Source organism: Symphodus melops, assembly GCF_947650265.1.
Source record: "Symphodus melops genome assembly, chromosome: 12".
NCBI lineage: Eukaryota > Metazoa > Chordata > Actinopteri > Labriformes > Labridae > Symphodus > Symphodus melops.
This window is the reverse complement of record NC_136702.1, coordinates 6,763,209-6,785,635: the sequence shown is the minus strand read 5'-3', so window position 1 is coordinate 6,785,635 and position 22,427 is coordinate 6,763,209. Positions and strand designations below refer to the sequence as shown.

The 22,427-nt window shown below is 41.4% G+C and overlaps 1 protein-coding gene across 2 annotated transcripts; it reads left to right on the top strand.

Annotated features, from left to right (window-relative positions):
- Positions 1 to 954: 954 nt before the first annotated feature.
- sox1a (SRY-box transcription factor 1a) lies at positions 955 to 17,076 on the top strand. 2 transcript variants are annotated; one of them, XR_013780242.1, is made up of 3 exons: positions 955 to 1,147; positions 8,978 to 9,026; positions 15,790 to 17,076. XR_013780242.1 is itself a non-coding variant. In XM_079357271.1 (3 exons), the coding sequence occupies exons 1-2, from the start codon at positions 4,274 to 4,276 to the stop codon at positions 8,996 to 8,998; spliced, it is 864 nt and encodes a 287-aa protein (XP_079213397.1). In that variant the 5' UTR covers positions 3,743 to 4,273; the 3' UTR covers positions 8,999 to 9,026; positions 15,790 to 17,076. The 2 variants fall into 2 exon arrangements, 1 of the variants encoding a protein (XP_079213397.1); XM_079357271.1 differs by lacking the exon at positions 955 to 1,147 and adding an exon at positions 3,743 to 5,116.
- The last annotated feature ends 5,351 nt before the right edge of the window (positions 17,077 to 22,427 follow it).

Genomic DNA, 22,427 nt, shown 5'->3' with positions numbered 1-22,427 from the left:
TCGACCACATTCTGATCCTGTGTTTGGAAAAACAAACAGCGAGGGGTTAGATTGAGAAGAAATTAATCTGTGAGGTAATCAAGTCTGAACTTCCAGTGGAGAGGAGTCGATGAAGCGGACCAGTTTGAGTGTGTGCATAGACGTGGCAAGTAATATTTCAAGAGTATTTGATAAAACTGAGTATCCCATTAATTTTAGAGTGACTTAAAATATGTCTATAATATTTAAGGAAAATCTCTACATTATCCAATCCTTCATTTTAGGCAGTATCAGAGGCCAGGAACATCTCTGCGTGTGTTGGCAACAGGTGCTTAGAGAAGCACCTGTTCTCCAGAGCCACTCTGTTTTCATCCTATAAAGCCAGCATATTTGTGGCATTTATGTAGGTTTTTGTGTGTTTGTGTGTGTCTGAGTATGTGTAGAAGCTGTCAGAGCCACATGCTTGCAAGCTGTGCAGGCTCATGTAAACTCAATCTAATTGGATGCTGCAGACTTCACAGTATGAAGCAATATTTGGTGATTTGAGGATCACATTGTTGAACACAGTGTATGTCCTGAGTGGAAAAAAATACAGCCTCCAAAGTCAATACCACCCTCCGTATACCTCCCCTCCACTTTGCATCCTCCTCTGCTCCAGGAGCAGTAAATGAGAGTCAGTATCCAGGAGGAGGCGAAGGGGTTGCGGGGCTCCTCCTCAAGTCCTCGCCCCTCCTCCCCGAATGCGGCACAGCTGCCTTTCAGAACCCCGCCGCTCCAGCCCCATTCATCCTGGAGAGCCAAAAAAAAGAGGCTATTTATTAGAATACTTGTTTTGTATTGTTCTGTGCCACACAAAAGACGCTTCATTATGTTAGAAGCAAGCCCCCTTTCACAGAGAGAAACAATAAGTTGGAATTGTCTTTTTTAGAGTGTATAATAAATGTCATTTCTTCTTGTCTCTGCCCCTCAGTGTGTTTGGAGTGGTGGGTTTGGGCACCGGGCGGGCATGCATGGATGGTTGGATGGATGGCCTTGGCACTTTAGCAGCCAGATTGTAGTGGGAGTAACGGTCTTACATGCAGCTTTGGAGGGTTTAGGACGGCTTTAGGAGGATGGAGGGAGAAATCTGCCCACTTGGTCTGGAGCAGAGAGGACGAGGGAAACATGCGTAAGTTTGCATTTGACAGTTCCGTACACAATGAGGGCATTATTTTTATTTTTTTTCAAGTATTAGCTTTTATACGTAAAATGCATTTGTCTTTAAAGGACGCATGATTACGCATACAAAGTGTCTGTATTGGCAGCCATTACTTTGGTTATTCAATTTTCATTTCAATGCTGATCAAATGTGTTTCTATGGCTGCCGTTGTATTTCGGGACAAGTGAGATCCAGCAGTGTCTGGCTGCACAGAGCACACAGCTCTGCACTCGTGGTGCTACCAGTTGCTCTCTAAGCGACTGTTTGATTTTCCGATTGAAATATTCGGCTACTGATCCTTGCCAACTGCAGCCCGCCGGATTCAAGAGAAAAACAATATGTTGCTTTATGTAAATTATAAAACTGTTAACGGTTTGAATTTGTGCTATTTAGGTGACGTGTTTTTTTTTTCTTAGTGTTGTTACTTTTGAGGAGGCGGGAGGGGGGGGGGGGCGCGTGGAAGTGATGGTGGTGGTGGTGGTCGGGGGGGGGGCTGATCATCACAACTTTACATTTCAGCGTGCGTGTTTAAGCACTAAAGCTCGCTCTCTTTTGCTTAACTCCTTTTCTTTGTCCGGAGGTTATCAGCCGGCGATCGTGACTCTTTTATCCCTCAACAGCAAAATTCCACGCACACACGCACAGCCACGCAACGCAGCGCACGTGGAAATTGTTGTTCTATTTCATTGAAGGAGAAAAGATCACAGACACAGGGGGGTATCCGTTGTTTTTTTTTGTATATGTATATATTTTTTCGCGCAAGAAATAGCAGAATGCTTGTATGTATTTACGTTGAGAATGAATTTTAATCACAATACTTTTTTTTATTCATTTGTGACTATACGGGGGGCAATGTCTTAACTGTTTTGACCCCTGGCCTCTGTCGTGCATCGCGGTGCTCGCATCCTGTTGCAGAGGGCCGCTCACAAAGGAGCGAGCAGCTTTGTTAAAAGAGGAGTGACTGATGGGGGATGACAGAGAGAGTAAACAGGAGGGCCACTGGGGTCCCACTGTCACTATAAAGGCTAATACTCCACGATCCCTAAACTAATACTGCAAGGCAAAGACAATAACAATAATCATCTTAATGGGATGATATTTAATGATTATTTTCAGTCAATCCTTGTATTTCTTAAATATGTCCCATGGGAATAGTCCTTTTTAATTCAATTGATATGAGATTGTTTTACCTGTGTGGATGCATTGGTAGTTGTGTGCGCTTTAATTAATTTAGAAATATCATCGGCGCTTTAAAAAGACAAACGTAGAAAAATCTAAATGATCTGTTTTTAAAATACAGTATTGCCTATTTTTAAATCTAAAAAAAAAGGCCTTTAAATAAATATAATTTATTCATTCTAATTTCATGTTGTAATAGAAGCAAAAGAGGCCATTTCATCATGTTGGTGTTTGCATGTATATCCATGTGGGATGTTTTCACTGGCTCTCACAGCCCTGTAGCTCTCCGGGTGTCATAATTACATTGTCATCTCCTCCTCGGGCTTTCAGCCACATGGCCCTGGACCACTGGAAACGTGTTATTGACCATTGTGATCTCCCGTTAACCCCATTACCAAAGACGCATGGATCTGTCCGAGTGATCCCGGTCCCTCAGGCCCTGAACACAGAACTACATCAAGCTAAGCTCCAATTAAAGTAAAAAACAGCAAGGAACGATGGAATGATTAAATCGTTAGTCTCGCCGCGGGAAGTGGTATTTCGTTTTCCCTTTCAATTAGAGGTTGATTGGGCTTTTCAAGGGAGGTCAGCTGTGAAATCTGGATTAAATATGCGCGGAGTCGAAGACGCGCGGACACTTTTCCTCTCTTGGTTTTGCCTACTTCACTGGATGTAAACGGGGGGAGAGACATAACATGTATCTGTCACTTAAAAGTAACAACAGCAGGGCATTTTACATGGTGTCTTTCTGATCGGCTTTAGTTGCACAAACACGCACAACAAGGACGCGTTCACCGTCACCAGCAGACGGCGATAACGGCGCTTTGCCCCTTCATCTTCACGTCATTATATGGCTATCCATTCTGGTGCGCTTCTCCTCTTTGAAAAACAGTTTTTACCAAATGTCTCACACATCATTCTCTGCATTGAGAGTGTACTATTTCTCTCCATGACACCTGCTATTATCACATACCTTAATTACATACCAGGATGGAGAAAGAGAGAGAGAGAGAGAGACAAGCAGAGAGAGGGAGAGGTCGTTAAAAAAAAGATTTTAACTCGCTGGTGGAGCATCAAGTCTTCTAATGATGAACTGATAAAATAAAATAGGGTACATTTTAACGCAAGCTGCCAGGGAGAACTGAGAATGTAAAGATAGGAGGATGTGTTAGACTTTTAAGGACATATATCGAGAGAAGGTATAAAAGTTAGAAAATAATTTAGAAATGTAAAACTTACTAAAGCCATAGAATTGTTTGGTAAATGTTATAATTTATTGACTTGTTCATTTTATTTAATTATTGTTAATGATTTATAAATATTTTTAATATGTCGAGATGTTTGACTCATCATAATCACGGACAGCATCAACCTTTTGGCCGTCAAAACACAGCTAAAAAATCGTAGGTATTTTTGTTTAGCTAAAGTCTCTTCGAGCCTGTTTGGAAATTTCAAATGCCTGGTGCTATTTGTGGGATTGACCCTCCTTTCTGCCTCCTCCTCCTTCTCCTTCTCCTCCTCCTCTGGTGTGTTCTTTCTCTATGGGTCCTCTAGTCACCTGACCAAACTCCATGCAAATCACTCTGCTGCTACAGCCTCATTGGCCGCTTGTGGCTCATTTAACCGCTGTCAGTGCGCATCACATGGCCGCCGCTTTAACTAACTTCTCAACTCCGACAGGGAAAGTGGCTCCAAAGCGCATTCTATCACAGTGGATGAGAAGACAGGCTGAAACACTGGTTGGAGAACATTTAATTCCCCTTTTTGGATTAATTTTCATCTCGTGTTTGATTCATTTGGGGTTAGAATATTAATTTTGAAAGCCAGTCCTCCTGTGCGCACTCGTTTCTGTGCGCGCCTGAGCTCTCCTGAAAATACACTTTTTCTCTGTTGGTGGCGAACTTTAAAACCAGGTTAATGTATAGCATGATGATGGAAACTGACCTCCATTCCCCTGGCCCTCAAACGAACACGACCACGGGGCAAACGGGTCCGAACAGCGGGTCCAAAGCGAACCAGGAACGGGTGAAGAGACCGATGAACGCGTTCATGGTTTGGTCCCGTGGGCAGCGGAGGAAGATGGCACAGGAGAACCCCAAAATGCACAACTCTGAGATCAGCAAGCGGCTGGGTGCGGAGTGGAAGGTGATGTCCGAGGCTGAGAAGCGTCCTTTCATCGACGAGGCGAAACGGTTGCGCGCCATGCACATGAAGGAGCATCCGGATTACAAGTACCGGCCCAGACGGAAGACCAAGACGCTGCTGAAAAAGGACAAATATTCTCTTGCCGGCGGACTGCTTTCAGGGCCCAGTGGGGGCGGTGGAGTTGGTTTAGGGGTCGGGATGAGTTCATCGGGGGTCGGGCAGAGGTTAGAGAGCCCCGGGGGTCACGGAGGCTCCGCCGGCTCCGGCTACTCGCACATGAACGGCTGGGCGAACGGTGCGTACTCGGGACAGGTGGCTGCAGCCGCGGCGGCCGCAGCGATGATGCAGGAGGCTCAGCTCGCCTACAGCCAGCACCCGGGCAGCGGGGCGCACCACCACCACCACTCACACCACCACCACTCACACAACCCGCAGCCTATGCACCGCTACGACATGACGGCGCTGCAGTACAGCCCCATCTCGAACTCTCAGAGCTACATGAACGCTTCTCCATCTGGTTACGGCGGGATCACCTACACGCAGCACCAGGGCTCCGGCGTCTCCTCCTCGGCTGCCATGGGGACGTTAGGGTCGCTGGTGAAGTCGGAGCCGAGTGTAAGCCCTCCCGTCAGCAGCACACACTCTCGGGGTCCGTGCCCCGGAGACTTGAGAGAGATGATAAGCATGTATTTACCAACCGGAGAGCCGGGGGATCCGTCAATGCAGAGTAGACTCCATGCCTTGCCGCAACATTACCAGAGCGCAGCGGCTGGAGTGAACGGGACGGTCCCTCTAACACACATTTAGACTCCCTGAATAATTGAAAACTGCTAACGAACACATAACCAAATATTTACCTCTTTTCTAAATCACCCCGGCCCCGAGAACTACCTGCATTTTGTACAGAATGTTTATTGTAAATGAAGGTAAATAGCAGATTCATCTCGGCTCTTTTGGAGTAGCCACCAGTGGAATTATATAACGAACATGAAGCTGAGATATTGGTTATTGTGCTCTCATCTTTTTGTCCATCATTTCACAGTCTTAGTTGAGGGTTTCACCAGGTTCAGATGCTGGTGTTTGGTTCAATTGTCTCTCTTTTTCTTTTTTTTTTCTTTTTTTTTTTGAGGGGTGGGGGTGGGTGGGGGGGAGGGTTCTTGTAAGTTATTGAAAAACGAGAAAACGTGTCATAATCTGAAGAAAGTGCTTCAAAAGAAATGGGAAACTCACATTCTTTAAAAAAACATTTGTGTTTATTTGCAGAAGCCTGTGTCTTAATTCTTGGAAATCATCTCTTTTTATTGTAACACTAATTATTGTAAATTGTGAATAATTTTAATATTTCAAAGATGACGGGCAACTGCTGTTGTAATTTAAGTGCTTTTCTGTAAGTGAAAAGCCCTGATTATTGCATTGAAAGAAGAATTGAATAAATTTCACGAGATCCTGCTTTGATTCTTAAGACGACAGTCTTACATTGATTATTTTCCACAATCTTCTTACACGAGTGTTTTTCACGTCTTAGGACACATGAATATCAGCAAGCTTCCTCTCGAGCAAAATAACCACCTGTTTAAATTTTCACATCAGTGCCGGACACAGATCCCACGAGCTTTCAAATGGCCTAATTGTTGTCTGATTGTTTTCTAATTGTGCGTAATTGTGCGTAAAAGCTGAAGGCCTGAGAGGAAACCACATCAGTATGGATGATGAGTGTGTTTGAAGATCTAGACTTTCTCTGTCATAAAATTTATTTACCAACTATATTTAAAAATTCATTTCGCATTTTAGACATGCAGCTGGCCAAACTTTATCAACTTATTTTATATTTAAAGCAGAGCAAGTTGATTCACGTGTGGAGTATTGATGACAACGTTGGTTGTAATTGTCATTATGAAACATTCGTTTAAGTACATTTAAAAATGTTTATAAAACAGTAAAAGTGAACTACACATTTGTTATTGCAATTAACGAAGCACTGTTATAAATCAAAGAGTAGAGATTTAACCTGAATTTACAATTTACGAGTTTCATTTTCCCCTGAAGTGGCGGATTTGATATTAGTCTGTTCATCGAGGAAAGAAAACAACAATGAGCATTTAAGCTGCAACAGATATCTTAAATGTTCATCATGTAGGCCTATAGTCATTCAATTGTTTAAGATTTTCTTTAAATTGCTAACAGATGAAATTGTGTGAGACTTCACGTTTCTTCATAAACTCTCGTCAAATGTAAAACATAACTAAATAAAATTAATTAAATTACATCCATTTTGAAATCATATTTATTGAAACCTTTAAATTCTAACAAGACATCACTATGAAATGACACATCAAATGATATATTATCATTACAAGAACATCGTTTAAGGACAAAGACTTTTCAGTGACATTTTGACAATTTTATTTCCTGACATTGAACGCCTCATATAACCTGAAGGCAAAACAAATAAAGATAATCTGTAATTTACAGTTAAGTAACAAACGGGTTGATTCAAAACCAAATTGAATAAATAAACACCAAACGAATCTTTTATGTGGTCTTATATGGACTCTTGTTTTATCTGTTTGCATGTTATTGTGTTGATCTTTAAGACGATGACACATCAAGTTCAAAGATAACAGATGTTAGTATAAAGACATGGGGATCAACATTACAATCCAACGAAGATTTTTTTTTTTTTTTTTAAATCACATGCTTAAATCCCCATAATCAAATGAACACAGATCGATCATGAGTTTGACGAATATTTGTGACTTCTGATATTTTATCCGGTTTTAGTTCCTACTGTGTGGTTCAATCAGATTTTAAATTGGCTCTCAGATGCGTTGATATCTTGTTCTTGACACTTGACAGAGTCAGTAAAATTAAAGGGAAACAAAAACATGAAATCCAAGCAGTGAAGGATTATTTGGTGTCACCACTGCAAGACACTTAAGACACAGTAGGGCCTTTCGAGGAAGAAAGAAAATCTTCGTGTCAGTTTTTGAAAATATAAAACTGAGCTGCATAAACAGAACCAGACAACGCTGTGTACAGACTGGACTTAAGCTTCTTACTGACCCAGCAGACGCTCATGATACTCAGCTGATGTGGTCACTGATGACTCAACAGATTTCACAGTTTTAAACTTTAAATGACTGCCAGTGTTTTGCTATTTGGCAAAAACATCTTGAATATCACATGTTTAGCCGAAAAGAACACCATGTGTCCTCTCAGATTAATAGTGCTTTGAAAATAATTTTAAAAGTCTCGTGATGTCAGATTTTGACAGGTCACAGCTGGTTTTGACGTGCACATCTGTGTGTGCCTGTAGGCCTTGTATGTAGAAACAGGCTAATAACCATACACATGCAAATGAGGGACATTTATGCATACTTACGCATAATAAAAAAAATCAATTATTCCCAAATACATAGTTAAAGGGCCTATTTAGCACTGATGAAGACTTGCATGGTATGTCAATTAAACCTGTTAGGCCTCATATAGAGCGTGTAACGTCTGCAGGCTGCGCATTAATCTGGTGAAAGAAACCACAGGAACGATGTCGGGAAATTACTTTTAAATTCCAAAAGCGAAGAAAAATCACATCTGTGGAGACATCTCTGCGCATCACAGGCTTCTGGTGTGTCTCGCATCTGTTTCCATCTTATCTGTTGATGTGAAGAGATGCGGATTAACATTGAAAGCGCGGAGAGGCGGAGCGCGTCACGGCGCATCGCCAGACTAAAAAGAGGAGCGTTCTGGCAAATTTAACCCGAATAAATTACACCTTGAGGTGGAAGAGGGGTAAGTGTAGGTTGCAATGTATGCAGGCAATGGTTGTCTGTGTGTGTGTTTGTGTGTGTGTGTGTGTGTGTGTGTGTGTGTGTGTGTGTGCGTAAGAGGCATGTTTAAGCGTGTGTGTTTAGCTGACCGGCCAATAAATCTCTCCACCGAGCGATACTCTTATCTTGTAGCCACCGATATATTCCGTGCTAGGAGGCCATCAGCTCCAGCGCACACTCGGTGCCTCGTAAAGCCCCGATCCCTTGCACTCCCTGTCCTAAATGGGGATAATTAGCGTCACTTTATCACGCCTCTGCATATTTTCTCCTCGTCTCCCCCCCTTTTCCTAAAAAAATTACCAGGCAGCCTGCTCTCGTCGCCTGCTCTGTCACAGAAGATTATGGAGACAGATTGCACAGAGTGAATGTGCCGGGCGAGATTAGCGCGGAATAGAGAAAGCAACTGGGCCAATGAATTCCTCGGAAGGGCCTTATCGTGCAATTACACGTTGACATGTTTAACAATCTTGCTGCCTCTTAATCCTGCAGTGCTGCTCTATCTACCCACAGCTACCACACTGCACCCCGGCACACAGACCTAATGCACCAAAACGCAGCACAAATGTCCTGAAAGTTATGAGAAATTGCTTAATTTCAAACTTTGTACAGCATTGAAACGCCTTTTTTTATTTCCTTTTTTATTTTTCAGATTTCTCCGTTGTTGGAATAACATCTGCACTGGAACTTTATGACAAGAGGTGAGATATAAAATGAAAAATATACTGACTTGGTTTATTGTTACAAAAAAAAATCTATGTTTCCCTTTAACGGACGAAAAAGTGACAGAAACCCAAATATTGTTTTGCCAATTTCATCCAGAGTGGTGATTTTACGCACATAGTGTCCATCTTATTTGGAGTTAGATGTAGACTTTTCCATCTTTCTGCCCAACACACACACTCCTCCTCTCGCCCCCCCCCCCCCCCCCCCCCCTGCTTGGCGTTATATCGGGGCCTGTGTGGGAGTGATTGTGGAGCGCCACTGTAGGAATTTGGCAGCGTCCGCGTTTTGGAGAGCCGCCCCACGCTGAGCCCCATTCAGCGGCCAGCGCGCTGTGAGGTTGGGAAGTTTCACTCAGCCGTACAACTCAATGGCCCCCACAAAGGCGATTACAAGCCCCAGCGCATTCCTGTAGGGACCTGGGAGCGGCGCAGGTGCGAGGGGGACCCTGGTAACCCGTCAGAGGAGTGATAAACACGGGACAGGGCCGGGGCCACACAAAACCAGGCGCTCCACAGGAAGCGGGGATTTTTAGGAGGAAGGAGGCGAAAAGGAAGAATAAGTCTGAAGAAGATGGAAGGAGGTGAAGAATACTGAGTGGCTTCACTGTCCATCAGTGAGTAAAAGGAGATGGAGACTCACAATCAGGGCTGCAGCCAGGATTTCACTGAGGTCATGGGTCCAAAGTCTCACAGCAGGAACCATCAACCTGCCAATTTAAGGAAAGTGGGGATACACTAATATCTCAGTTAAAAAAACAAACAACTAAAAAAACTAAAAATGAATCATGATCAAAACGTATTTGTTTTTAAGGTTTTAATACTTTCTCTACTGTATGCCAGGTTTGCAATTCTGGTGGAAAATACACATCCCCTTAAAAGTGTCTTCTTTTTTTATTTAAAGACATGCATGCTTACAAGTATATGAGAATAGCAAATGACAACACAAATACCTAAGTGTAAGTATTTGTCCATATGATTTTGTCCTGCATAATAACACACAAATGCCTACAAATGTTACATAAACTTTGATCGCAGTGCTTCAGCTTTGCCACCAATATAGAACAGAAAAATGATCCAGCAGAAAAGTCAGATGAACACAACATCCTTCACAAACTTTGTGAGGAATTTCTTTAATTCCTGCTGTGAAATTACTCACTCAGTATAAAGCAACCACATTTAGTTGGAAAATGTATTTCTGGCTGATATGTTTTTCAGAATCTACATAAAAAAGACACACAGACAATAGAACATCTATTACTTTCATGTTGTACACACTTCCCTTTCTCTAATGTATTTGCTCCTGGAGACTAAATAAAGTTTGTGTTTTCATGTGAAGGTTAAAGGAACAACTTCTTATCCTACATGAAATCAACACCAAATAACCCAAAAAGTTATTAAGTAGCCGGGCTCCAGCAGCTGAAAAGAAATACATTTTCTGTCAAATGTTTGCCAGCTTTGCAAGAATACATGTCAATGTTGTGTTTTCAGACTGTATAAATGCCCCCTAGTGGCCCAAAACATATTTATGCAGCTTTAAAGCTATTTTTTGGGGGGGGAAGCGTTTTATATATGATTTAAAAAAAAAAATGTTTTACATCTTGTAGATTTTAATCAAATTATCTGATAAAATAAGAAATATTCGCAAGCTTATCTTAAAAAAAGGGCAGAGACAGAGGGTGTTATGGTAGAAGGACACTCTTGCGCTGCAGGCACTCCATAAATGGAGGTCGGTGCTCTGATAGAAGGACCTTCTGTTCAAAATATAACTCAGTGGACTCCTTCTCTCTGACAGAATCCAGAGAGAGTGCTGGAGCTCACAAATCTCTCAAGCTGCATTTATTTAGTTGCAAAGGATGATAGATGGGTTTATGTAGTCATAGATGCAAGCACACAGTGGTGAGGCATTTGATGTTCAGGAGCTTGGTGCAAGTGGCTTCTTTTTTTTTAGTATCTATTGAATCTATTTTACTCTTACTGTTTCCAAAGTTGCTTAAACAAGTTGAGGCCTCTTAGAGGTGAAGACTGCAAAGATCACAGTGCAAAAGTGGCATTGGTGACAGTTGCTAGCAGTCAGAAATTATAGTCTCATGTCTGATGGATACTCTTTCTTTTATTTTAGCAATCCATCACCCCCACTTTCTAGAAGCTTATACACATCCTTTGTTGGAGAAAATGTCCACAGTATGGGATATAAGGATGTACAGGAAATAAGAAAATCACTCTTAAAATTCAAACTTGCTCAAATACCTGTCAGTGACTCATTCAAGCGGATTACTATTAATGGTGCACAAACAACTACAAGAAGAACAAGAATGATTTCAGCTTTACTCCACTTAAAATGTGCTTTGCCCAACTATTGGGTGTTGTTGTGTTCAGCGCACAAGGACAAGGGAAGAGAGGTGCAAACAGGTGGAGGTTTTACATAAATGAAGCAGAAGTTGGGGTGCTGGACAGCCTCGCGGTTATGTCTAGTGCCTCATGTAGAGAGGTTGTAGTCTTTGTCGCGGCGACATTATTTGAATCCAACCTCGGGCCTTTACTGTCACTCTCTCTCTCACTCTCTTCTCCCAACATTGCTGATCTCTCTTCTGCTTTCACAGCCTGGGATGATTTAAGGAGGGGCAAACTGGACAAAAAGAGGAGTCAAAATATAGAAAAATGCCCAAATAGAACAAGGATATCTACTTCTCAGTGATCCGGGTCATAGTCATTAAAAGCTTGATCAGGCAACTGGACTTGGTTTAAGGTCTTAACCTAACTCCACTTGCCTTTTGGTGGCATAAAAAAGGTATATTTAGAGTTAGAATGACAATAAATTGGCCTTTATCACACATAAAAGTGGTGTGTTGCATTATATTATATTATACAGCATTATCGTATTATAAAGCCATATTCTCAATTTATGCAGCAGCTGATGGCCCCATTTATTGTATGAGTCATTGTCTCCTATCCATCCTTTATGGTAATATAGCATTTAATGATTTATTCTAAGATGATGGGAAACAGAATTGTATTGAATGAATGAAATTGAATGAAAAAGCATTGGATAGATCCAGCGAAAACACATGTTGAAATTTTTACCCTCTGGAGTCAACAGCGCCAATATGAATAATTCTGCAGAAGAATTTTCAGATCACTGAGTTGCAAAACTAATCTGACAACCCAGACAAAATGAACAAGTAAACTTCATGATTCCCATTTACACAAACTCAACTTAGGACCAACAATCTGCCCTTTGCTATGCCATTTTCTCAGGTCTTGTTATTCTGAACCTTTAATACAGGACGACTACTTATAAAAATGTTGCTTTTTCATTGCCACTTTTTCCCCACCTGTGATTATCACTTCTGTTCTCTTAGTAATACACCAGTAATGATGACAAAGATCTGTCACTGTATCTTCTTCAACTTATATTTCCCTCTTCACTGCAGTTTTGTAGAGGCTGGCATATTCATTAATAAGTCATGGGGTTTTTTTGACGTGGGTTTTTTTTATTTATTTATCTTTTTGTCAAATTAAACTGTCAAAATAATTATGGCAACATTTTTTGCCAACACTTGATGTAACTCAAAAAGGAAGAGTGACTCTTGAAGATTTGCACCCAATTTCTTCAGGGTCTCCATGTGTCCTTTTTGGTTCAACCAATCATATTTAAGCAGTGTCCCAATTATCAGGGAAAGAATTAGCACCCAGCAATCACTGTTAGTTGTTTGTTTTTTTTCCATCTCTATTTTCTGTCCTTCATTGAGACAAGCCAACTTACCAGAGAAAAGGGAAATTTGAAATAAAATGTTCAAGAAAAAAAGTCAAGCGTCTTCTCGTTTCTTACAATACGTATACAACGAATCTGAGTCAGAAAAGAATCAGTAAGTTTTACTGTCAAGCACTGCATGTGCCTTGTCCATGGCTTTAAAAATGGAAGTATCAAGTGATTGGTTCAACACTTAAAATCTTCTGAATTATAAGACAAAGAGACAAAGAGTGTTTGGTGTAAAATTATGCAGAAAATCATGATCGCAGGAGAAGAATTCATGCCAAAAGATTTGATGATCCTCTGACTTTGACTTTATTTTGTTTAACATTTATTTTGACTTAAGTGTTTCGCCAGGTTAAAGTAATCTCCATCATAACCTATGTAATCTATCACTATAACGCCAAACTGAGTTGCTATTCAACGTGCTAAAGAGTTTTTCACTGTCTCCAAGGTTATACCTTTAAAAAGGAGGCATTTTCTGTTAACATTCAAGTCATAATCACAACACTTTTTTTTCCTAAATCTAGATTTATTTGACTCAGTACTACCATACAAAAATACAGAGATCAAAATCCAGACAAATGTGAAGGCCAGCAAAAAGGTTGTTAGATGTATCCTACATTCTCAACATGTTTTGATACGCTGTCAGTGCAAACTCAAACTGTATCAATCCCCCATCTTGTTGACAGGAATATTACAGTTAACATATTAATCTTTGCCACCTCTACCATCTCTGCCATATGACGAGCAAATAATAGATAAGTTTATTGTTTTTTTTTTACTGGGCCCTACACGACACAACTGTTGGGCCAGAGTTAGCTACAGTATGATGCTAATTCACTGCTATAAAACAACCTGCCAATGTTTATCTCCTTAATGAACAGCAGTCTTCAGGAGAAAACCAGATAGTGCGGTTACCCTCTAATCATATAATGTTAACACAAAACACAAGATATTATGCATTATCATTGTGTTCACGTTAGCATTATGCTCAAGGAAGAGGTGTGTAACTGTATTTGTTGCCTTCCTCTTGTATTAGCCAAACGTAACTCCAAGGATTTGTTGCTGGGGACAGTTTATGATCGGTCAAATTAGAGGCAGTGGACTGTTGTTAGGCAGGTGCTGTTGATTCTGTTAAAGGATAAGAGGTAAGTACAGCAGTGAGCAAGCAAGTGCAGACTCCAAACTCCTTTAAACCAAAGTTGCTTCTTCTGGTTTGGCACCTCTTTCCTTAAACAATCCCTCGTGACATGATGAATATCACTCCTGTAAACTGTAAAACCATCTAGCAACTGTTTTTTGAAAATTGGTATTGATATATGATGGGTATTAATATTCCACTGTTTCAATCATTTCATACTTAACAACTAGCACTCTTTGACTCCAAACTAGCTCTCCCCTACTCTCGCTTACTCAACACAAACACAACCATGTTTTGTATCATCCGTATGGAGAGTCTATCTCCTTCCCGCACACACACAAACCCACCAGATGCTGTAAAGGATTTCTGCTCCTGTGTGGCAGGTGATAACTCTCAGCACAGCGCAGATGGGGTTAATGAGGGGTCAGTGTTCAAATAAGAAACAGCAGTTTTACAGTGCCTGCTGCACACTGATAGCTGTTTGAACTGGCTGACCTTTGACCTCCACTGGGTCAAGTGATCAACAAACTGGGTCGTTTAGATGGGTCCGATTGGAACAAGTGAAGGATATTTATGTTGCTGCAATATGTCCACAAGGTCGAGATAAATAGCTCTTAATGGTTATAACTCTGATCAATTTGTATCGAGAGCCATTAGATTGTTGTCAGCTATCAGGCTGATTAAGGTTATGGATAAATGTGATTCATCTCTAGCACAACTGATAACCTGCTGCTTAGGAATTATTCAGCTGCCTCAACCATGCATGCACAGTTCTGTCTTTCTTTAATTATTGACATGTGCAATTACCATTAATAGTCGAATGACGTGTCTCTTGATTTGAAAAAAAAAAAAAAAGGAAATAAACCAGAAGAATGATGAATGCAGTTTCTTTTTATGTACATTAATTTAATTTAAATTCAAAAAATTGTACTTCTTATCTCCTGTAGCCTGTGGTTTTACCATGCAGGTGACACACAGACACTGCATGCATAGTGGTCAGTTCTCTGACTACTCTTGGTGATACCAGGCAGGCTTTAATCGTAGATTAGTCACTGAAACGAGAAAACCGACGATTTCGGTTTGGATTAAAAAAACACAAAAGTGTCAGCGTGATGTGCTTCAGGCCACTTTACTGACACCAAATCCTGTGATGTGAATATCCCAATGCTTAAATGATATATTGTACAGCCCGAGTCTGTGTTATCTGTTTTGTAGTGTTTGTTGTTGTTGCCGTTGCCGTCTTTCTGTCTCTTCCTCTATCCCCCTTCCTCAGCTCGTCCAGTTGTGGTAGATGACTCTTACTATTAAATCTGCTTTTAGTTTGATGTTTTCTGCCTTTAAAAATGCCCTTCTATTTCTATTTGTTTTTTTCTCATTGTCTCTCTCTTTCTGCAACTCCCTCTATCCCTCGGCCCAGTGGTCATGGCAGGTCTGTCCACCAAAATTCTGGTTCTGCTCAATCTTTATGCCTAAATATTTGTATTTGTTCTACTCTTATCTGTCTGTTTCAGTTTGTCTATATGATGGTCTCTCTCACCACTCTGTCATTCTGCATCCTTCTATATTTCTCTTTCTTAGCCAAATAGGTTGTGGCAGAGGGTCTGTGATCTATAACTGCTCTATTTATGTGAAGTGCGCTGACATCACTTTTATTTTGATTTTGCATTGAATAAATAAATGCTGATTGATTGATTGACATGTATGGAGCTCAGTGGGTTTTTTTCTTATAATAAACCAAACCAGGTTTTATTTTGCTGTTTTTCTTTATTGACTTTTAATTTGTGATATTCCTACAAATCAAATTCCTTTCTCTGTCCATCTCTTTCTCTCTTTCTATCTGTCAGTCTCCACCAGAAAACTGTCCGCCACGGCCGACACCGGTGGACATGGATCCCCGTGGGGGCCATGTGATTAACAGATAGTGGCTCATCTCCGCTGCTGGCAGGCCATCATTACCACGAGCACTAAAAGACAGGTGATGTGGGCGAAAAGACCTTTTGGAAAATGTCAGCGACAGTCAGAGCCCCAAATCTCCTCCATTTACTCTTTCCTCGTGTGATGCTACCTACTCTAAACCCCTTCATTATGTAATCTCTTTCTCCCTATTCAGTAATGTTTTGTATCTAAGTACAGTGTCTGATTTCAGAGCATGTGGAGATTTTATTTTGTCCTATGATCGGATATTAAAAAAAAAGGGAAAAAAATGAAAACACAGCCCTGGATCTCACAAATATACAGTAAGCAGAGACAAACACAATCAGAAAACGAAAACAGCAGTGTCGGCAACAGCTCCCCTTTCCCTTTTTCTCCTTTCACTGGAGCCAGATTCTCTGTCTTAATACTCTTAGTCCCTCAGTTGGCATGTTTTCCAAGAACCCGCTGCATTTTCAGATTTGTAAAATCCGTCAAAATGCCTGTAATGAATATTTCTACAGCCCTGAGTGAATTTAATGTGATGTGTGACCGGCTCAATAAGCAACATGAACTGATCTGGAACTAGAAATGGAGATCTGCAAATGGTTTGTTGTGTGTTTCAGTTTAGACAGAGTGTAAGTGTTGAAATGGATATTTCTGATTTTAAGACGTTTATTCAGTTTTGTTCTTTTAAAATATTTCTTGTGCATGAAACTTCATGTCATGTATATTTTGTGTTTTGAAATTTAAAAAAAAAAGGCGCAAGGAGTCAAATTTTCTGATTTGCTTAACTGTCATCTTGGGAGTTTTTTAAATGTACTCAGCACCTGCGCTTTTTTTTCCCTGTTGTCTTAAATTTTACTTGCAAAAAGAAGAAGAAGAAAAAAAAAAACGATTAAATAAACTCCTGCATCTTACTGCTGCTTAAGAATAAAACATTCCCTTTTCTGTCTTTTTTTCCCCCTCACATTCAATCTTAGAAGGTAAATTAACAATTCAAAGAGATAAGTTATGGAAAAGTTTTAACATTTAGACTGTGTATTAATTTCAAGGCCTTAATATGCCCTCAATTATATTAGCAATGCCCTGAAGTAATTGATTTTAGGTAGAGAAAGAGAGCGGTGCAGGAGGGATGATTTTTGTTGATGTGCAAGAACGGCAGAGTCAATAAATGAAAAATAACTAACAGCATAATTGCTATGAGCGTTAACCTTGTTTTATTGATTATTTTTCTCTCATCAAGGTGTTTTTTATATATATACACATGAAAGTTACTCCAATAATAATACAAGTTGTTTAACAGCTTTCTGCAATAATTTACATTTTCTGTTTCATGGTTTCTCATTGACTCCTTTAGGTGTGTGCAAGCAACCTGCACAAAGACGCACACACTCATGAGACTCAAGTCCAGCTGTGTGTGAGTGTATGTGTGTGAGTGGGTGAACAGACGCACAAAAAAAGCATACAGGGACTAGATAATGAGCATCTCAGGTGACTACATGCAGTGATTACCAGGTTGCTGCTGTTAAAGGAACTATATCACATGAACATACACTCCCACTCTGTTCTCACACTCGCATTCAGACACACGCGCGCACACACACACACACACACACACACACACACACACACACTCCTGAGAGATCCTTGGTTATCACACCCTTCCAGATTGTTCTGAACTACTTATGGAAAACACACACATCTCAAGATGTGGCCACTCTTGCCAATATGAGCCCAGTGTTAAGAACAGTTGTTGTCGTTGTCTTGGTGTGTTTTTTTTTTTAGCATCTCTAAATTCCTAGCGTTGCTAAGGTGCTTTGGGAGGGGATTAACAGAGGCTGGCGCCGATGAGCAAGCCTCGCAGATTTCCAACCAGCAGGAAAAAGACAAAGAAAGAAGGGAAAGACGGAGGAAAAAACAGCAGAGGGTTAGACAACAGGGAAATGGCAGTAACAGCTTGTGTAAACACGATGACTTGAGAGAGGTAAAGAGGTAGAAATAAACGAGGGCTGAGCAACGGAAAGTGAGACTAAATGAGGATCGGAAAGAGGAGGCCTCAACTTTCACACCAGCACTGAGGAGACTTTCCTTTTTAGCTCTTCTTCTCTTTACTCTCTTCCCTTCTTCCCCTCGCTTTCTTTTCATCTCCCCTGCTCTCATTTCTTTCTATCATCTTTATTTCCCCGCAGGCAACAGTTTGAGATCCAGACTCTTTTTTTTTTTTTTTTCATCTCTCCTTCTCCCTGTCACAACTTCAAACGACGCCGGCATTCAGGTCACAGTGATGTGCCCGGAGCGTCGGTGACTGTGCCATCTCAGGTGTACGTCTCCCAGCGTGTCCTTGATGACACACACTCTCTCCCTTTCTCCCATCTCGCTGCTTTTAATTAGCGTATAGTGAACGAAGGAGACAGCTGAGCCACATTTAGAAGTTATCGACCTGCTTGTGGCTGCAATGTTTAAGGCTTTCAACACTTCTGCAGCTGGGAAAAGACACACATGTAGAAGAAGTGCAGCAGAGAAGAAACCAGAATGTGTTCTCTGAGCGGCACCAAACAGGGAGGTCCTCGTTTCTTGTCTTTCCTCAGGCTCAACGTCTCAGGTAGAGTGTAACTCTATGCGGCCTGTTTGTGGAATACAAGGCACTTGACCAAGGGCCAGCTCTGCTCCTCCCTTCCCTCCCCCCTTATCCCCTCCCTCTCCTTTGCTTCCCCCCTACTGGGTCAGGTTTCCCCTCACCCCCCTCTTCCTCCCTTTCTCCTTTCTCAAGTGATGGCAGGTAGTCTGTTTTGCAACCTGTGGATGTTGAAAAGCATGTGTCTGTATGTTTGTACTCTCTCCAGACAGGTGTTTGTGACTCTGTTCTGTTCGGGGCCTGGCAGCTGGGGCTCCTGTATCTTTTGCCCCCTGTCTTGGCTGCGTTGGTTAATGTGACCGGGTTGGCTGAGAGCGAGGAGGCGGCCTGTCTTTCAACCACTGATCCCCTCAGAACTACTCATCTGATCAGGCTGGATCTTCGCTTCACGGCTGCTGAGGTCACACAACCCAACCCCGGGGTCAAGCAGCTAATTACAGTGCGCTGTGTCCTTCGTCTCTGTCAGTGCCACGGAGATGGGGAAGGTGGGGTGGCGAGGAGAGGATAGAAAGAAAAGGGAGAGAATATTGACTTGGACATCAAAAGGTCAACAGTGAGTATAAGCAAGCTTTTCCCCTTCACTTCGGTGTGAGGCTCTGCAACATCTCGGTCACACCCTTCCCTTCCCCTCAGGCAGAGAGCAGCTTACACCCAAGGGACCAGAGCTGCTTCAGTCTTTGTGGATTTATGTATCACTAACTTAACACACAAGGGCCGTGCCAGTTTCTGTTTTCTTGTCTTTGTCTTTGAGATTTACTGCAACAGGAAAGCTCATAATCTCAACCCTATCAAGTCCAAAGCTGTTTTCACACATGCACTCTTGAACATTTCAGGACAGCCTGCCCCTTTCTCCCTTTCTTTCTCAAATGTCTCAGGAGGCAAGACATGTAAAAACAAACCAAAAATAATAATAATTCCAAAACAAGATTGCCTGTATCCAAGATGGAGAGGGACGGCAGAGTCCAACATTATAATTGCAGTTTTTGCTTTTGCATCAATGCTAAGTAAATTCACAGTATCGACAAAGGACTGGGAAAAAATAGGTATCGTCTCCGCTCCCATCATATCACGTAATAAAAACATCATCACCCCTGCATGTCCGCTCTTGTTGCTTTTTCTTTAGTGGTGACTGGCAGAATAAGTAAAATAGAGTTACAATATTCATCTGTTTTTGTTTCCAAATGCAGCTCATCCAAATAAATTCGGGGCCTTTCCCTTAGCTTTCAGCATGTGTGAAAACAGCTTAAGAATACAAGTGTTAAGTTTGATGACCTCTCCCTGACCTTTGCCCCTGCCCACAGAAAGATGCCATAAAGCTTTAGGTCATAAAGTAAACATACACATGCCCATACAAAAACATGTACTGAAACTCCAGTCTGTATATTTATTAGGCTACAGGTTCATTAATCACAAATGCGGGGGCTTCTCTGCCAGCGCAGGAAATTAATCACAAAAAGGGGACATTAATCACATGCATGAACAGCAGTAGTTACACCTGTGACAATGCAATCTGATTTAAACGTGTTACTCCAGACTGTGTTAATGATGCCACCCAGGGCCAGGAAAAGCAACCTCTCGGCGACGGCTGAAACAATAATGTGCTAACTATGAAGCAATTTTCTTCCACGTAGTCGCGGGGTACGCTGATGCACATTGCTCAGGGGTCAGTGGGTGTTGCAGCAATTACCAGGCGTAGCTTTTTCCTCACAGCTTGACCACTGGGTTTTGCACTCTGTCTAAACGTCTGTTAAAATTCTGTTAGTCATACTTCATATTTTCTTTCACTCCAATTTGCACTGACAAATAGATTCACGAGGAACAAAAAAAACAAGGTGCCTCTGGAAAGGTTTGACGTTCAGAGACAGGGAGTGAAACATGCAGTAAACCTATGTAAATGTTGGGCAAATTTAAAAAGTAATGTTGCTCATGTGAAGCAAATATTATTCAGTGAGAGATGGAGGAAAGCATCGAGCATGTGTGCCTACACTGCCCTCTTTTGAATGCACTGCAGTGTTTCGCAGTAAGGGCAAAATGTAGAGAACAGGCACTGATGTTGAGAAGCAGAAACATAAACAACTTTAATGCAAATAAATGAATGAACCTTTTAGGTGATTATTTATTTCAAAGCAGACTGTACAACACAAAAACAATAAATCCCATTTTGACTTGTAAAACCATTACTGCTACATGTCCCCATACAGTGTATCTTTACTTCTGGAGGTTCTTCTTTTTGTCCCTGTATTGCAGAATGTCATAATTTGTGTCCCTCAAACAAAAAAAAGACAAAGGAATAAGGTTTCTTCAGAAGAAATCTAATTTAATCTGAATGGATGCAGCTCAGGTTGTAAAAGATGTTTTGGCATTGTACTTTGAAAATGTAACCTTAAATGATTTAAAATATTCAATCCAGGTTTTAGTAAATAATTATTTCAATGTGATTTGTGTGCTGCTTGTTGATTTATGAAACGTCTTAATTCTTTAATTTAAAGACATGTTTTACTCCAAAAAACTTTAGAAAGATCCTACAAAGACAACAACACGATGCTAAGCTAAGAATGAACAGTGTATGATGTCTTAATTACAGCTTTGCTTTGTAAATGAAAATGTCAGGATATTGTAAATGTATTTCAGCTGCAAAAATTCACTTCAATACAGATATCTGAAGTTGTGTCATCCTATGCGTGTGTAGCATGTTCAAAATTTATAAGGACATCAGTTATTAATAGATTGAAAGACTTTAAAAAACATTCCAAAGAAGGAAAAAATAGTTAAGAAGACCTCCTTCAGAAAGGTCAACCTTTCAAGAATCCAGTCAAACAATTTGAATAAATGTGACTGATAAAAACAGAAATGAAAGGGAAGTTCGAGTGATGCCAAGAGAGTCGCCTTCGTCTCCGTGTTTTTCATCACCCAAATAAAAAACAGTGGCGGTACGGGTCAGATCAAACCCCACAGCTTTGACTTCATGTTGCCCATTTTGTGCCACATTTCCATTCAAAGTGTTGTAAAAAATAAATTACTGAGACGTTTTGAAAACAACGTGAAATTTTGACCTCAACTTCTTTTAAGAAGGGCTCGGCAGAACACTCTCCAATGAACGTCTGTAGAGCTCTTTTATTTGGTGTCGCACAAAACACAGAGTACTTGAAATTCAAGCTGAATTAGAAGGTCGAGTTGTGAGCGTTTTACTTATACACTAGCAGTTAGGATTTAACAGTTACATACTGTACAGATTATATCAATTAAAAAGACTTCAGATAGGATCTTTGCTTCTCGTTTGCTTCTCTCTTGTGACCATGTTTGTGCCGCCGCTCTCAGGCTGTAGTCCGGTCCCAAACAGCACCGCTCTGTGACCCCTGAAGCCTGACAGGCGGCTCTGATAAACTCATATCACACATGACAGGGAAACCCAAGACCTGGTCTAATTAGCAGGCCGGAAGAGAAGAAAAGGGAGAGAGAGAAAGGACGGAGAGAAGATTGAAAATCAAAACGAGGAAGAGTTTATTAGCAGAGCTGGTGACCTCTGCTGATTTATTCATGGGATTACTAAAGAGGACTTTGGAACAGAGTGCTCTTGCCAAGTTCCCAACAAACATGTTTTGCTTCTGAGAGGTTGCTAAGCATCACAGACTTTCCTCTCGTTCCTTCTCTTCCTCTCTCCTCTTCCTCACATGCAAACACATATACATGCACTTGACACCTTCCCCCTGTAGACTTACCTGTCCAGGTATTCCAGTCATCCAGGCCAAGCCTTGTCAGGTGGAAGAAAGTCTATCCCAGGGCGGAGGCAGGAGGGAGGAGGAGGGGGAAGTTGAAGTAAGTCTAGCCGGTGGTGGAAGGAGGGAGGGTGAGCAGGAGAGACAGGGGGCAGGTAGAGGGGGATCAGATTCAGGCTCCTGGGGACAGGAGGCTTGGCGTGGCACCGCACTGCCC

Excerpts from the sequence above, each read along its gene's own strand:
- sox1a (XM_079357271.1), top strand. The coding sequence starts at position 4,274 with ATGTATAGCATGATGATGGAAACTGACCTCCATTCCCCTGGCCCTCAA. Across the intron at positions 5,117-8,977 it reads TGGTGAAGTCGGAGCCGAGT|ATTTCTCCGTTGTTGGAATA; the intron begins GTAAGCCCTCCC and ends TTTATTTTTCAG.